We start from the raw sequence: 18,527 nt of genomic DNA, 5'->3' as shown, positions 1-18,527 counted from the left end.
CTTCAGAACCCTTGCACTATCAACAGAACCCTCACATTATCAACAGAAACCTCACATTATCTACAGAACCTTCACATTATCTTCAGAACCCTCACATTACCTTCAGAATCCTCACATTATCTTCAGAACCCTTGTATTCTCTACAGAACCCTCACATCATCAACAAAACCCTCACATTATCTACAGAACTCTCGCATTACCTTCACAATCCTCACATTATCTTCAGAACCCTTGTATTCTCTACAGAACCCTCACATTATCAACAGAACCCTCACATTATCTACAGAACCTTCACATTATCTACAGAACCCTCACATTATCTACAGACCTCTCGCATTATCAACAGAACTCTCACATTATGTACAGAACCCTCAAATTATCTACTGAACCCTTTCATTATTATTAAGAGATGTAGGACAGGTGGTATAGAAGAAACGAAACTATGAGTCACAGCTAGATAAGGTGCTGTGTCTTGATTCATTGTCTTTGGGAATCCTGGGGGACTTTGGTTTACATCATCCCTCTCTTCTTTGTGTGTGTGTGTGTGTGTGTGTGTGTGTGTGTGTGTGTGTGTGTGTGTGTGTGTGTGTGTGTGTGTGGGTGTGTGTGTTTCAGCGATATGCATCCTGCCATGTCTGAACGGAGGGCGCTGTGTAGCTCCGTACCAGTGCGAGTGTCCAGTAGGTTGGACTGGCACGCGCTGCCACACTGGTAAGTGTGCACGCCTGTGCATGCATGTGCTTCTGCTGCTCAGAGGTGTACTTGTACTTATGTGTGTGCGCACACGTGCTGAGGCTTTGTGTGGTTGAATGGAATGGGGGAAAACCAAGCAAATGCTACACTCACTCAGTACAAACGCAGTATAGTGTACACGCTGTGACATAAACACATCTACTTCAGCAGCTGTCACATCGAACTTATAAATGTAACCGCAGAATAATCTATGTGAATAAAAATCACACTGTGGCATATATGTTTTTTACATTGAGAATTAATAAATGGATGTGAATATGTTAATGTAGAAGACTTACATAAGAATTGTGCATGTGTTCTTGCCCGTACCTGAGCACATTATTCAAAACTGATTGGCCTTCACGGTATGTGGACAAGGGAGCTAAATGGAGAAATGATTACTAAAGAGGGGTGAGGGGTGATTACGAAGAGGGGTGAGGGGAGATTACGAAGAGGGGTGAGGGGTGATTACGAAGAGGGGTGATCTCCTAGAGAGATCCCGCTGCTTCCATTCTAGCGCTACAGGGCGCTATGACAACAGATCCATCAGTGTGATGCCCACTGGGCCCCAGTCCTAAATCACCCTCACCTGAGGGAGATCGCTGCTTGTAAGTGGATGCAAGTGATTTTGCCTATATAGAAAATAAATGACTTTGTTTGCTTGCATTATGAGTGTTGACATGGTGATGGTAACTACAACATCTTCAGATTCTAAAAACAATAGGAATCCATGTGAAGGCTTGTGGAGTGGTGCAGGCTGCTTGTACAAATGTCACGTCATTGATCATTAAAAAAAAATCAAATGCATCAATATATGTGAATAGAAAGAAGCTCACACTATTACTCTCTAGGTTACTTACGTATTGCAGATACTTCATTCATTTATTAATCAGATACAAGACATTTTTTCTATTTACCAAAAAAAAACAAATTCTATCTACCAGATGTAAAGGTGACGTACAGATGTATACAAGGAACAAGCACAAACCTTTTATTAGAAGGGAGAGCTTTACGACTGCAAGGAAAGAGGGACCTTTGTCCCGTTTACTGATTGCACACCCAGCCAGACCTGATAGCCTCGTTACACATTATGTTGTTAGGTAGGTCAGTCTGCCTCAGTCAAACAGGCAGTACATCCATACAAAAAAATGCCTTTGTTTGGTCAATGACCTCATGACGGGCTGGAATCCAACAGCGTCTCAGATTTAAGCTGATGTTAGCTGAACAAAACAGACAGCGTTTCTGTGGCGAGTTAAAAGGCTGTGGAGCTTCCGCTAGGGGAAGTCCTGTAGTGTTCTGTTCCTGTGTCGATTCATATCAGACGTGTTTTCTGACCTATCTGCGAGAACATGAGTCCGCAGGAAACTCTAAACAGAAGAACGGCCTTGAAATCCCCGTAAATTCAGTGCAAATGAGACTAATACCGCACTTCTAAGTCAGTAGGTGTGCTTCATTTAAAGGTTTATTTTATAAAGCCAGCATTCTAGGAATGTGTTTAGTACTGAATCATAGATGCTTTTGTACTAATATCAAAGAATGTGTAGTGCAAGTTTTGTGGTTCATTGATAATGAGTATATTTCGGATGTGCCCCCAGCGGTGTGTTCCACACCTTGTTTGAACGGAGGCCGGTGTATCCGGCCTAACAGGTGTCACTGCAGTCAGGGCTGGGTTGGACACGATTGTTCCAGGTAAGTGCATACAGGTACATCTAAAACCCCTATTACAAACACTGCCCAGGTTCCATATCTGGTTGTGTATTCCCCCCTCCCCCCTGTCTCATGCATGTCTCTTAAAGATGTCCCTACATTACATGTCCTCTGTCCCAACATACCACTATTGAAATTATTTTTTAAGCCATTGAGGACCATCAAGTGTGTTAGAAAAACCTAAACCATATGTGTCCAACCCTATTTCCTGCAGATCGGTACTTCGAGTTGTAAATCGTACTGTACATTTTCATACTATAAGGAAACTAGCTCAGGCCTGAAAAGAGTCCCTGTCTTAACTGAGATACAGTTGTGGTTACACATTTTTAATTTTGTTTTTAGGAAAAGAAAACCACGATATTTTCAGGAACACCGTAGTAGATACAGGAGTCTTCAGATCTCCCCTTTAGGAGTTTAGGGTAGCCCTGAGAAAGCCAGAGCTCTAAAATATGCAAAAAATATGCAAACCTGAAAAGATTAGAATCTCCAATCCTAGAGTTCAACACAGGTTGGAGATTGGAAATTCCCATACTAAACCTGGTAATTACACTGTATGGCCAAATATCTGTTGACACCTGACCAGATCTCTATGACCTTGTTGTCACAAAACCATTAATATGGAGTTTAGCTTAGGCATAAAATGCATTTATATATATGTATATATAAACATTACACTTATGTACTCTGTCTTAATTGAGATAGAGTTGCAGTTGCATATATTTAATTATCCCCTCATTTTTGTTTTTAGGAAAAGAAAATCAGGATATTTTCATTTTTAATAATACACAGCACAGAAGCTGGATTATCAGCACACCATGGTGGATATAGGAGTCTCCAGACCAAACTGTAAACAGTTTCCCCTTCCAGAAACATTCAAATAAGTGTGTTCTTTGTTTGTTTGTAAATTAAAGCTGTATTTTTTCATATAGAAAATAAAACAGTATTAAGTATATGCTGCTGCTATAAACATTAACTTGTATGATGTGTAAAAACTTTAATGTGATTGTCCAGTGTATATGTGTATAAACTATTCTTTTCACATTTTTATTAAAGCAGAAAATACAACCATACAACAAACAGGTGTTCTCCATCCACAGTTTAACCACTCCAGGTCTGTTGTTTGCTCTACATTTTTTAGCAGAGATAATATTGTTCTCATCATCTTCCATTTATACTGGATTTGTTATTGAATACATTATATCAAAGCTTAAGTGAAGATTCACAACATTTGCCTTTTGGGATGAAAAAAGTATAACTAGCACTTTGTATGAGAGGAAAATTGCAAAAGTGCAAATAGAGCTTGCAAGGGAGCGTTACAAAAAAAAAAAGTCTGTGATGCTTCATCTGTGTTTGGCGATCAACTCTTTCAGTTTTTCTACGTTGGCACCAGCAAACTCATCAATCTGTGAACAGGATACAACAGATGTGAAGTAGCTGATCAACTATCATAACTTACAGAAGAATATTTTTGGACTGCTGATTTCATAATAAACTAAGGAACATCACAACAGATCGGGACACATCTCCATGAGTGTGAACTCACTTTCTTCCCTGCCTTGTAGAATTGGAAAGTCGGCATGCATTTGACTTCACATTCTGCGGCCACGTCCTGAGAAAGAAAGAAGGGGAGAAAGAGAAAGAGAGAAACAGTGGTTGGGTCAGGACTCCTCTGGTGTTCTACATCAGCTCTAAGCCAAGTGATAATCTTTAATAACATCCTTTTATTATGGCATGCAGCTCCACGGTATTTTATGGGAAGAGATGGGTTTCCTCTGAGACCAAGAGCCCCACCTCCCACAAGCGACGCAAGCGACGCAAGCAAGCCACACACACTTATTTTGGTTGATTATTATCATTTAAATTGTGTGGTCTTTAATCTGTTCATGTCCCTTTACTAGAACAGGTTTCTTCTTCATTTCTTATGTGGGATATTGTGTGTTTTAACATGTCCAAGTCAAAATCCTGCAGGCAAACTGATCGTTAATAATGCAGTCCTAGACTCATACACACTCATGATGGTTTGCTGTAACCTTTACCTGGGTTTGAACACTGCCCAACATCATGACCCACTGGACAGAGCTCAGGGAAGGTAGTGTCCAACAAGGCTGGGCTCCTCACTGATCACAGTCTGGATCTTCTAACACCAAAAATGCTACACTTCACTAGACTAACTACATTGATTTGTGATTTAAATGATGGGCAGAATAAATTGATTTCAGCCAGTGGCCTGACATTTTCAACAAACTCCTTTTAAGCAAATACACAAAAGCACACACATGCACATTCAGTGTGCACATGCACACACATGCACACTGATACATGAAACCACTCTTCGTAACCATAGCAACGTCAGGATCCAAAAACCAAACTATAATTAAAAAAAAGAATAAAAAACATGTCAATATCCTTTCAGAGATCAGATATCAATGTATCAATTAAAGCCCTATCTGCTGTTCCCATGGAACCCAGTTCTGCTGGACTGGTGTCCAGTTCTACTGAAGCACAAACAGTGCTTGCTGACTGCACTGGAAAGTCACCTGAAGAGACAGATGTTCCACCTGCAGGAAGAGCTCTTTGATTGTGGTTCTGGGAAGTGTTCGTCTGTATGATTTTAGGACCTCCCATCTGAAGATGTGGAGGAATCTGAGAACGTTTTAAGGTGGTAACTGCAAACCCGTGAGTGTCTTACCGCTGCGTCGTCCACATCCACCTTTAGGAACACAACAACATCCTTGTTCGCTGGATTTTCAGACAGTTCCTGAAGAAAGAGAGGAGAACCAGCATGAGTAAAATGCTCGAGACACTTTAATGCCTGATTGTACTAGTGCAACACATCAGTCTGTGTGGCAGGACGTAGTCAGCGACTCAAGCAAGTCAAAATGTTTGGAAACAGACACTACACTGAAAAGATTATCAATGACGCACTGTTTATTTATTCATAGATATAACATTGTAGCATTTATTGTGTGCTCTCAGACTGTACCACTCATCATCTCCCTCTCAGTCAACTGAATTAACACTCCACTAAAAGCCTCTTAGGCGGAAGAAGCCCCGCCCTGTGGTTGTCAGGACAACAATGCACAGGCACAGAGAAGCTCTCAATGATTCCGGAAGCCCCTGTGGAATTCTCATTATGGTTCTGACAACTGCAGGTACCAGATGCTGTGAAACTACTCACTTTAAAGACCGGGGCAATCATTTTGCAAGGTCCACACCACGTGGCCGTGAAGTCCACCACCACTAACCGGTTCCCTGCATTTGTCAGGTTGGTCTGGAAGGAATCCTAAGAGAAAGACAAAGAGAGTGTTCACCACCATCAACTAAATGGTTCTGTTACACGGCTACGGGTTTATAGAAGCAGTGAGACATCAAACTCAATGTGGAAGAGAGTAAAACTCTGATAGACCAGTTCACAGCTGAAGTGAGGGAGGTTTGCAGAGTACTGAGGTTTATGCCTTGGATCATGTTTGCACTTCAAGTCAGTTTATGAGACAAGGCCTCTTTTACAAGGATATTAATGATATTAATTTACACGCGGATATAGTTTGCAGTGCGTTAAACATATATTTATGGCTGTTGATCTTGCTTTTAATCCTAACGTAGTATGCTGTCCATATGTTACAGGCATAACAAACAATACTTTCCCCGATAATAAAAAAAAATATTGGACTTAATTTAATTTAAAGCATATTGGTATTTCATTTTTAAAAAACCATCTGATACATCGACTATCTGATATATTTTTGTTATTTCTAAACTGCAGATAACTACATATAAAGTTCCGCAAGACTTCTCTGCTCGGAAAGTTTTCACGTTGTATAAGAACAAAACAGTGCGACAAGGTTCCAAACTGAGTGATCCGTACTGTGATCGCTAATCAGTTTTATTATTAGTATTGATTTATAATCAGTCTCCTGTTGACCGCGTCCTACCCCACCCAACGAATATACCACGTGACCACTACACCTCAGAAAACAAAATAGCCTTCAGTGAATATTAGCTGTTAAAAAACAGGTATTAAAAGAATAGTTAACAGAAACGAACTTATAGAGAATACGTAATTACTAGCAAAGAATATGTAAATTTTCGGTTAATGACTCAGCAAAATAAAAGAAAAACTACAGAGGATCCGAAACTCTCCACATCACCGTTATATTTCGTGTACACGCCTTGGCCTGTTGCTTAGACTGTTTACATTTTTCCCGAAAGAGACCAACAATGTTAACTATATAAGTAGGCCAACTAGCTAATTACGAGGTCTCGTTCTTTCAGGAACCGACAAAATAAAAGACCCGTAAATAATCACTGGTTTCTCTTCATCCAAGACATTTCAGATTTCAGATACACAGTCAGCATCAACAGTTTTCAAAACACCCATGAAACGGACAACCTCACCTTATCCTCGATTGTAATAATCATCGTAAAGTTTTCCTGCAACTATCCGGGTCCAACAGACAGTCCACGGCCGTGTGAGCTGAGCGATTTGTGAAGAGCACTGAGCGTGGTTGATAAACTGGAGCCGTTAGTCCTGCCTCCCCGCCATGATCACATCACAAGATCCGCCTCACACGGGCCACGGCCTCCCTCCTCCCAGAAGATTCGCCTTGGCTTATCGTCTTCAAGAGAGAAGACAAGCGTTGAAATGCCAAGTTAAACTGTGCACATTCACATAATACGGTAGTTTTAAAATAGTTTGTTCGTTTATCTCATTCTGGTTCATTTCCAAAGTGTAATAGATTTTTTTGGTTGTGGGGGCGTGATTATGATGGTGAGTGGGGGCGGTGTGTAAACTTGATCCAGTCACCATGACTTAACAGATCTCAGGATTCCGGGCATACTCCTGACTCACAACCATAGCGATAATACGTGAAATCAGTTCATTTCATTTTATAATCACTTAACCATTATAAATCTTTCTAGCTGTTATTTTTCTTTACTGGACATGTTGCACCCTTGCAGGCCTTTCATTAAAAAGCAAAACATTGATACACTAAACGTGCTTTTCCTTTGAATACACCCTCAGCTTGGTATGGTTGGCTCAGTTTTGTCTTGTCTAATCTTGTTTGAAAATTACTAGTTTTCAGTAAAGTTAGTTTCGGGTTATTCTTCGGTGGGAATTGAAGGGGTGCAACAGAAGCTGATTAATTAAAGAAAGGCACGAACAGAGAAAGAGGCAGGAAACGTGGCTCAGTGACAGAATTGTAACGCAGCTGGACATATTCACTTCACTTTTGCTGACAGAAATGGATATTGTGGATATTTACACCACTCCCCGCTTTCACAATAGTTACTAGCATTGTGGGTGTTGTTCCCACGTACACACAAACTCTTCTCTCTCCTGCCATCTGGGAGGCGCTACCGAAGCATTCGGGCCGTCATGGCCAGACTGCGCAACAGATTCTTCCCTCATGTTATCATACTCCTCAACTTCCACACTGACAACAAATGGTTAACAAACATTGTATTTAATTTGACAAACACTGTGTTTACATTTGTGTACTGGCTATGATTGCCGCATGTTGTGAGCATATCTGTTAAAATATCACAATTTAGTTCATCATTTGCACATCCACCCACTCCTACTCTGTGTTGTGCACTGGTCGGTGTTGCTCTATAACAGGGGTAGTCAATTAAATCTTTCCGCGGTCCATTTTTGGCAGATAGCTCAGACCTTAGGTCCGGGTCCGCGGTGGCGAACGAAAGTTGTTGAGCGGGAGGGGGGGGGGGGGCGAACGTAACACTCAAATGGGTGGTGAACGTAACACTCGTCTGAAAATAAATTCTCCGGTTTAAAATATAGTCTCCCGTTTACATTTTTTTGGCATTTGGGTCCGTATCCAGTTAATCAGGAATGTGATTGGGTCCGGACAGGACGGCGTTCGGGTCCGGATCCGGACCGCGATCCGCCATTTGGTGATACCTGCTCTATAATATGTTTATCTTCGGGCCTAGGTAGGCTAACTTGTATGGTGGTGGCTTGAAGTACAGACGGAGCTATTAAACGTGTCAGTTATCTGACTTTCCCTCTCTTCGTTAGTCTAGCAGGACACGTGAGATGCCCCAACCCAGAGGTTGCACACACAAGGTTATCATACAACATATAAAAAAGTTTTAAAGTAAGTTTTAAATCAGAACACTGGGATTTATTTAGCAAAATATGACTCACCACAATGCTACTTTACTCTTTTAATGAAATGAAATAAAAGTGAAAAGAAAAAGACTAAATTCAAAGTATATGTGCTTACTGTCTCTAAATAACGTTTAGCTTTAGCTTGGAGGTTTCCCCAAGGTCTTAGAATAGACAAACCTCAAGAAAAGCATTCACTTCTCTGTTTGCAAAGTTATAGTCCTCCAACAATAACAATGCTGCAAAAATAATCACAAACATTTTAGCTACTTCACTCAAGCTGGAGACACGGTGCTTGGAGGAGGTCGTCTGGTTGGCAGGGCCACTAGTAGGGGTGGGCGGATCAATATTTATATCGATAGTATCGATACAAAGGTGAGGATCGGTATCGGATCGATACCATGACGAAAATATTGATTATTTTGCTGCAGTTTACAGGTCTGCGCGGGACTGCTTTTTTCAATCTATCAATCAATCAAAGTTTATTTGTATAGCGCTTTTCACAACACATGTTGTCACAAAGCGCTTTACAGGATTTAAAAGGTTAACAATACTATGGGTCCAGAACCCTAATGAGCAAGCCAAAGGCGACAGTGGCGAGGAAAAACTCCCTATGATGGTGGGGAATAGGAAGAAACCTCGGGAGAACAAAGACTCAAAAGGGAACCCCTCCTCCATTGGGCGGCCCGTTAACACACAAATTACACAAAATATAGACAAATACACAAGTCACACACAAATCACACAATCAGACTAGGATCTTTTTGATCCTAGGAACAGTTAATAACCCTGCGTCCTGCGAGCAAAGTGGCGCTAGGCAGTGGCGGACTTAGCAATTTGGGGGCTCAAGGCGAATTTAGCTAGGGGGCCCATCAACATTAATATGCGAGAAATAAGTTAAGCCAGGTTCACACTACACGATTTTAGGCTGGTTTTTCAGTCGCCGACTGTTTTTTGTAGATCGCCGACAGAAACTGTGGTCGGAGGCAAATCGGCGATCACTCGGCGCTCGCTCAGTCGTGTAGTGTGAACTGCTGAAAGACGCTCGCCGAGCCATCGCCGACTCATCGCGGACGACCGGCCGATATCTAGCATGTTTAATATCTAGCATGTTTAATATCTAGCCCAGTCGGCGACTGAGTCAACAGCAGCGTCTAGCTACAGCCAATGGGAACGCGGAGAGAGAACCGCGGCACCGCTGAAGATATCTCTGAAGAATGTAAAAAACTTTCAAGAATGCTTTCAAAACAGTAACCCAGCAAACACACAAAATCCTCACCTTTCTTACAACTTTACTACAACACTGTGTTTAAGTTATTGTGACAGCACTGGAGAAATAGTGCAATTGATTATATCTATGTTCACTGCAACAGAGAGATGAAATAATTCTGGCAATTTGGGACTATGGAGTGTTTAAACGGTAATATCAATAATAATAATAACGAAAATGTGGAGTACATGTACATTTTTTTCTTCTATGTGGTGTTGCTGGTTCTCGCGAGAGTTTTGTTTTCGTGTTCTCGTGTTTTTGGACGGCAGCCAGATGAGTCGGCGATTCCCCAGTCATTTAATTTGTGAGCCCGCGTCGCTAATCAGTCATGTAGTGTGAAAGCCACAACAACTGAAAGACTCGCGATTACAGCACAACCAGTCGTGTAGTGCGAACGGCACAAAAACCTGACGACTGAAAAGTTGTGTAGTGTGAACCTGGCTTTAGCTAGACAAGGGGGCCCTACAGTGGGAGGGGCCCAAGGCAATTGCCTAGCAACGCCTCTGGCGCTGGGTTACATTGTTCAATAAGTTCACTAAGATAGTCTGGAGCTAAGCCATGCAGCGTTTTATATGTTAATAAAAGTATTTTATAGTCAATACGGAATCTAATTGGCAGCCAGTATAATGACGATAGTACGGGACTAATGTGATCAAACTTTTTAGTTTTTGTTAAAACTCGTGCTGCTGCGTTCTGAACCAGCTGGAGTTTGTTTATCGATTTACCAGAACATCCAGCTAGGAGACTGTTGCAATAATCTAAACGAGAGGATATGAATGCATGGATTAGTATTTCTGCATCACTAGTATTTAATATGTTTCTAATTTTGGCAATGTTGCGCAAGTGAAAGAACGCTACCCTAGTTATATTATTAATATGTGTATCGAACGAGAGATCTGGGTCTATTGTAACGCCCAAGTTCTTTACCTCTGCGCTGGGGGTTATAGTAAAAGAATGTAGATTCAATGCTACATTATGTATCTTGTCTCTCGCAGCCCTAGACCCAACTATTATTAATTCTGTTTAATCGGGATTTAGTGCTAGAAAGTTACACGCCATCCAATGTTTTATCTCTTCTACACATTTCTCAATTTTACTGTTTGCGCCTAAATCATCGGGTTTTGCCGATAAATATAGCTGAGTGTCATCTGCATAGGAATGGAAACTGATGTTGTGCTTATGCATAATCTCGCCTAAGGGTAACATGTACAGTGTGAATAGAAGTGGTCCTAGGACTGTCCCTTGTGGGACACCATATTTAACCTGCACAGATTTAGAGGTTTTATTATTAACACTTACACATTGGAAGCGGTCAGTCAAATATGATCTAAACCAGGAGAGTGCGACTCCTTTAATACCTATCGTGTTTTCTAGTCTATCCAGCAAAATGTTGTGGTCTACAGTATCAAAAGCTGCACTAAGATCTAACAGTATAAGGAACGAGACGAGCCCATTATCGGCCGATATTAGTAAATCATTCACTACCCTGAGTAAAGCTGTTTCAGTGCTGTGGTTTGGTCTAAATCCTGATTGGAACTTTTCATGGATACTATTTGATTGGAGATAGTGGTTTAACTGATTGGAAACTGGTTTTTCTAAAATTTTAGAGATAAATGGGAGATTAGAAATGGGTCTATAGTTGGCTAGAATCTGCGGATCGAGATTCTGTTTTTTACTCAAGGGTCTAATTACGGCGCATTTTAATTGTTTGGGCATGTAACCTAGGTTAAGGGAGGAGTTAATCATATTAGGTAAGGGCCCTGCAATGGCTGGGAGTAGGTCTTTAAATAGACGGGTTGGAACTGGGTCGAATATACATGATGTAGGCTTAGACGAATTAATCAGTGTTGTGAGCTCTTTTTGCGATATAGGATCGAAGACATTTAGCTCAGTATTTTTTATTTTTATTTTTAATCCCGCTCCCGCCCGCTCCCGCTTGTTTTAATCCTGCTCCCGCCAAAAAATCGCTTGTTTTAATCCCGCTCCCGCCCGCACCTGCTTGTTTTAGTCCCGCTCCCGCCCGCACCGGCCAAAAAATCGCTTATTTTAATCCCGCACCCGCCCGCCACATACACATTTCTGTCGCCCCCGCCCGCAATCCTAATATGAATTGAATTAATTAGATTTAGTACTTGAAATTTTCTTATGTATTTATTAAAACAGCAATATAGCGATGGATCGCGCTGTCCCATTTCTTACCACAGTCCAAACACGTGCCGTCAGGTGACGTACACCAACACTTTCTGATATCAATCACAACAAGCCGATTTCCCTCTCCATTAATTACAATGGAATATGACTTCCATACATCAGACTTTCCTGTAGTTGGCTTAATTGTGGTGTATTCACCTGTTTTAATTGAATTTTCCACAGCTGAAACTGGTTGACCGTCTACAGCAGGGGTCGGCAACCTATGGCACGCGTGCCACCATTGGCACGAGGCATAATCACTGGCACGCGACATGCTGGACTTGCACTACTGAATTTATTTACAAATATCTGTGTGCAATGAAAGACATTTTTTGTGTTTATATTGTTATTTATATTTTTGTTAAATTGTTGCTTTTTTGTTATTTTGCACGAGAGACCTTTTTCTTAAACAAATGTGTGTTATTCTTTATATTCTTAAATATTTTATATTGTTCTAGTTAATAAAAAGCATTTTTATTTGCCTAAAATCTTCATCTTGTGTTTAATCATAATCAACTAACTAAGGCAAAATTACAAACTATTCAATGATCATGAGTCACATTTCAAGTAAAAAGTATAGACACTTTTTACATTTCAAGTAAAAAGTATCGCTCCCCCCAACGGTTTGGAAGTATCGGTATCGGTATCGGCGATACTGACCAGTATCGTATCGGTATCGTATCGATACCAAAATTCCGAGTATCGCCCACCCCTAGCCACTAGTGAGGAAACAGCTGTGAGCGTGATGGTGGTTGCACAGTACACACTCGATGACACCTGAACGTCAACTCTTGCCCCCTTTTCTGGCAAGGCCACTTTAAATCATACAGACCAGGAATCCTCCCTTACGGAGCATTATGGATAGCTTCAAGCATGTTCAATTAGATGGATGGATGGATGGATGGATACTTTTATTGTCATTGCACATGTACAACGAAATTTACCAGCAATCCCAAGGTGCTAGAGGTAGACATATAATAAATAAGAAAGAAAAAAAAACTAATACACAGGTAAAAAAAATACAAAATAGTGCAAATTTACTACACTGATCTGTGGGAGTGTGTGTGTTTAGATGTGTTCAGTTCCTGCACAGCACTAGGATAGAAGCTGTTTTTGAGTCTATTAGTCCTGGATGTGATGGACCTGAAGCGTGTTCCCGAGGGCAGCTGTTGGAATAGATGACGTCCAGGGTGGGAGGGGTCTTTCAGGATGTTGGCTGCCCTACTGAGGCAGCGGGAGCTGAACAGGACCTTCAGGCTTGGCAGTGGGCAGCCGGTGAAAATTACGTCCTTGGTCTGGCGTCACCACAGTCCATGGGTATCGGAGAAACGTGTAGGCTGGCCGCACACACAACCTTATCGCTGTCACCATTGATTTTATTGTGAAATCCTCAATACATTTGATGTGTCACATGGCTGACTTCAAAATTGCACCATGGTCACCACCAGGGACGGACTGGCCATCGGGCATACCGGGCATTTTCCCGGTGGGCCGACGTGCTATTTGGGCCGACAGTCCTGACACTTTTTTATCTATTTATATATTGGTCTGACCGGCCCATAAAACAAGTAGATCAGTGGGCCCATTCAGATGGAGGCTGGCTGATTGACACTTGTCTGGCGAATCACATTAACACACCTTTCGCGATGCTCCTGCTGCCTGCATAATGCATTTGGCAAAAAAAAGTCAGCGCGAGAGTTTACCGGTCCTTAAACACGCTGGTATGCAGCCCATTGGTTATTTTCTTTACTGACACAGAGCTGTACCAATCATATCATCAAACACCCCCTCCTCCATGCGCCGGTGCGTAGTGCAATCTAACATTGATTAACATAACGTATGTGAGTATCTGAGATGGAGAAAAAGCGCAAAGGAGGTGCAGAGAAACTAAGACAAAAAAGAAGCTTGAACTTCAAGTAAACGCTGCCAAATGTATAAAAATTACTCAAATGTTTGCCACAGCAGGGCCTTCATCAGCTCCCGTGGCCGATGACAGTGGTGGCGGTGGCCAGTGGACAGAAACATGTACTGAACGTGCGGTAAGCCTGACTCCTTTCAGAGCAGCTATAAAATGAGTAGGGTTAAGCAACCAAACCCTTTGCCAAATCTGATAAATTGATAAAACATCAATAAAATCATTTTGGCTAATGTTCTATGGCCGAGTTAGTTTGTATTGTAAATGCAAAAGGTAAAATAAGTGAATAACGTCCTTACCTCTATTATAAGACTTTGTGTACACTGACTGTATGAGAAAATAAGCCTATTTTAGTACTTTTATGTCTTCCATTCTGAACTAAATAGTCTTAAATGTGAGAACATTTTTAAAACCTCCATTCACCAACAAAAACAGTACTAAGTCACTCAGCAGGCAGCATTCTATTTTCATTATTATACTGTTAATATTTGTGGGGTGAGTAGTAGGCTAGGCTAAGGCTATGCTTGGTAGGAAGGGGAAATGTTTGGTAGCTTTTATGGAGGTGTTTAGGGACAATGTACAGAAATTAAAGGAAATTACACTTTTTAAAATGGTAATTTTGTTTATTGCCTGTGCCATATGCCAATGCTGCTGTGTGCCTCTTCACAAATCTTCATAAATCCAGTATTTCTAGGTGTATTTTTAAAGCCACCATTCAATTAAACTGAGTTACTGGGCAGTTTTCTGATTTTGTTATTAGGCCATTGATTGTTTAACTTGTAAGCCTAGGTTTAGTTTTTCGCCTGGATGTGTTTGGGGGCATTTAGCCTAGCTGGCTAAAGAAAATGTAGGATCTAATTAAAGAAAATCTTATTTTTTACAATGACAATTTTTTTTGCCAGTATTATGCCAATGCAGCTGTGTGTCTGTTTTTCTGATAAAACAACAATAATTAATTCCTTATGTTGAGATAAAAAAAAAAAACATACATTCATTCTTTTGACTGGGTAAGTTCACAATTTATTGAGTACTACTCTTGGAAGAGTTAGCATCTGTGATCCTTTATTTTTCATCTCTATTCTTTCTTTCTCTTGTCTTCCTCCCTGAAACACATAGGCACACCCAGTTGGATGAATGCTGCATTCATTACTGTGATGGAGTGGTTCAATATGCATTTTCATACTGTTAATAAACAAAACTTTTTGAAAGTATTTAATGATTTAAAAATTATTTAATTTCACTCTCACTAATTCCTGTAAACTCATGGCATGGCTTAGGGTACATGGTTTTAAAGAGTGTAAACTGTTGGTATACACATTCAAAAAACTGAAAAGTGTGAAAAGCGTTATCGAGTGTGAGTGGGCCGGTCTGGTCCAAAAATGCCAGGGCCGATTTTTTGTCCCAGTCCGCCCCTGGTCACCACCCATCTTGAAAAGTTTCCCCCCTCCCATATACTAATGTGCCACAAACAGGAAGTTAGTATCACCAACCATTCCCATTTTATTTAGGTGTATCCATATAAATGGCCCACCCTGTGCAACAAACTAAACACCTTATAGTTTTACAGTAATTCGGACTAGACTCCGAATTACTGTAAAACTAGACTAGTGGATTTACTGGACTAGACTAGTGGACTAGACTACTGGATTTACAGCACTGATGAAGCTTTAGACATCTTATTCAGTCTGTTCTGTACTTACTTAGAATAAAAAAAAATTAAAATAAGAAATAACATTGATTTACATGTTCGTGTACCCACATGTGACACTATTTAGTTTCACTGTATACAGCTGAAATGGTGAATGGTTTATTCACATTAATATATACTCTTCATTCTCTCAGTACACAATTACTTCACAGAACACAAATAACACACAGAGTAGTACGTTATGTCTGGTCCGATGAGTCTCGATTTCTGCTGCGACATTCAGATGGTTGGGTCAGAATTTGGCGTCAACAACATGAAAGCATGGATCCATCCTGCCTTGTATTAATGATTCAGGCTGGTGGTGGTGCAGTGGTGTGGGGGATATTTTCCTGGCACACTTTGCGCTCATCAGTACCAATTGAGTATTGTGTCAATGACACAGCCTACCTGAGTATTTTTGCTGACCCTATCCATCCCTTTATGACCACAGTGTACCCATCTTCTGATGGCTACTTCCAGCAGGATAACGCACCACAGTCACCAGATCTCAATCCAATAGAGCACATTTGGGATGTGGTGGAACGGGAGATTCACATCATGGATGTGCAGCTGACAAATCTGCAGCAACTGTGTGATGATATCATGTCAATATGGACCAGACTCTCTGAGGAAATTTTCCAGTACCTTGTTGAATCTATGCCATGATGGATTAAGGCAGTTCTGAAGGCAAAAGAGGGTCCAACATGGTAATAGCAATGTGTACCTATAAAGTAGCCGGTAAGTGTATATCTAAGGCTCGCGTGTTTTTGATGTCAGAATGGGAAGAACGTTTAAAGTAAGCCACTACATGTCCCAGGTAGACAGGTCAGCAGACTTTCCAGAAACTCATGAGAAGCGTGAGCAACAAATAACAGCAAAAACAAATAAAACTTTTTGTAACATTGATTCTTGGCGCCACCTACTGGCCAAGAGAGGTCCGAGGTTGCAAATGACACAAAGTCTTCTTGATGGTCTAAAAGTGTATCATCTGAGCTTCAGTGCTACCGAGCCATCTCTGCAGACAGAGGTGGACATTCCAGGTTCAGAAAGTAAAACTCCTTCCCAGGATTTTACTCAAGCTTGCTAGATTTTCTCGGGAAGCCTGAGCAAAATCTTGGTGAAGACTTTTACTTTCTGAACCGGGAATGTCCAACTCTGCATGCAGAGATGGCTCAGGATGTTTTTAGCACTTAAGTGTTGATGCCTTATTACTAATATCAGAGAGTGTGTAGTGCAAGTTTTGTGGTTTATTGATAATCGTGGGTTCGATTCTCAGGTCTCAGGCCATAACTAAGGTGCCCTTGAGCAAGGGGCCTAACCCCGGGCGACGGGCTAGGGCTGCCCACCGCTCTGGGCATGTGTGCACCACACTAGTTGTTAGAGGTGGGTTTACATGTTCGTGTACCCACATGTGACACCATTTAGTTTCACTGTATACAGCTGAAATGGTGAATGGTTTATTCACATTAATATATACTCTTCATTCTCTCAGTACACAATTACTACACAGAACACAAATAACACACAGTAGTACTAGTTGTACAAAAGGCCCTACAGGGGCTTAAGAGTTCTAGCTGGCCGGACGTGACGTCATCACCAGCGACACTCTGGCAGTGGATGCATTAGTGTAATCATCGATCTATGTGGGGAGCACATCGTCTTGCGATGATCATCGAGGGGAATTTAACTGTGAATAGTGCATCGTTCGTGCATACATGACATAATGTAAGATCATTGTTATTCTGTATGGTGGAGGATGTAATGTATTAATGTAATATGATCACATGAGTAGTTACACATTTCTCTGTACAGCTTTAATAAGTCATTAAGACAATTGCGTATATCCGCCACCAGATGGTGCAAAGGCACCAGTTGTACTGTTTATTATATTTCTGCTGTTGTGCTTGTTATCTATAATTGGAGATTATATACATTTCATATCTGTATTTGTGTTTCAGACCACACACACATACACAGACTCACACTATGCACAGCCATCCTGGAACAAACACCTTACATTCATATTCCTGCCTGAACTGAAGAATACAGTTGAACGCGTCCTGGCCTCAAGTGGTGTTCTGGCCGACACACCGGGGATGAATACAGCGGAAGAGGGCAGACCAGTGACCAGCTCTCACTCTCAAGCTTAGTCTTCATTACACTAGTAATCACTAGTGTGTTCTAAGTGCACAGATGAGTAAAGGCGGAGGACAATCACAATTGACGAATATGGCACATTTCACATAATGAGCATATTTTCAGCCTTGAAATCCCCGTAAATTCAGTGCAAATGAGACTAATACCGCACTTCTAAGTCAGTAGGTGTGCTTCATTTAAAGGTTTATTTTATAAAGCCAGCATTCTAGGAATGTGTTTAGTACTGAATCATAGATGCTTTTGTACTAATATCAAAGAATGTGTAGTGCAAGTTTCGTGGTTCATTGATAATGAGTATATTTCGGATGTGCCCCCAGCGGTGTGTTCCACACCTTGTTTGAACGGAGGCCGGTGTATCCGGCCTAACAGGTGTCACTGCAGTCAGGGCTGGGTTGGACACGATTGTTCCAGGTAAGTGCATACAGGTACATCTAAAACCCCTATTACAAATACTGCCCAGGTTCCATATCTGGTTGTGTATTCCCCCCTCCCCCCTGTCTCATGCATGTCTCTTAAAGATGTCCCTACATTACATGTCCTCTGTCCCAACATACCACTATTGAAATTATTTTTTAAGCCAATGAGGACCATCAAGTGTGTTAGAAAAACCTAAACCATATGTGTCCAACCCTATTCCTGCAGATCGGTACTTCGAGTTGTAAATCTAGCCTACCTGATCACCTGATCCAATTACTCAAGGTCTTCAGAAGCCTGTATGAGAGGCTGATGTGTTAGATCAAGC

The 18,527-nt window shown here is 41.2% G+C and overlaps 2 protein-coding genes across 2 annotated transcripts in view; one reads left to right on the top strand and one right to left on the bottom strand.

Moving 5' to 3' along the window:
• svep1 (sushi, von Willebrand factor type A, EGF and pentraxin domain containing 1) overlaps window positions 1-3,834 on the top strand; it is a 67,781-nt gene extending 63,947 nt beyond the window's left edge. The window contains 3 exon segments of the mRNA XM_076973525.1: window positions 616-711; window positions 2,328-2,421; window positions 3,188-3,834. Coding sequence (XP_076829640.1) covers window positions 616-711; window positions 2,328-2,421; window positions 3,188-3,218 — 221 coding nt within the window. The 3' untranslated portion in view covers window positions 3,219-3,834.
• On the bottom strand, window positions 3,453-7,097 carry LOC143475652 (thioredoxin-like). Its single transcript, XM_076973532.1, has 5 exons — window positions 6,835-7,097; window positions 5,618-5,722; window positions 5,129-5,197; window positions 3,983-4,048; window positions 3,453-3,842 (listed from the first exon to the last, which is right to left on the bottom strand). Exons 1-5 carry the CDS (start codon window positions 6,856-6,858, stop codon window positions 3,780-3,782), a joined length of 327 nt encoding a protein of 108 aa, XP_076829647.1. The 5' UTR covers window positions 6,859-7,097; the 3' UTR covers window positions 3,453-3,779.
• Window positions 7,098-18,527: the final 11,430 nt, after the last annotated feature.

Source organism: Brachyhypopomus gauderio, chromosome 14, assembly GCF_052324685.1.
Source record: "Brachyhypopomus gauderio isolate BG-103 chromosome 14, BGAUD_0.2, whole genome shotgun sequence".
In the NCBI taxonomy this organism is placed as follows: domain Eukaryota; kingdom Metazoa; phylum Chordata; class Actinopteri; order Gymnotiformes; family Hypopomidae; genus Brachyhypopomus; species Brachyhypopomus gauderio.
This window is presented reverse-complemented; position numbering and strand designations above follow the sequence as displayed.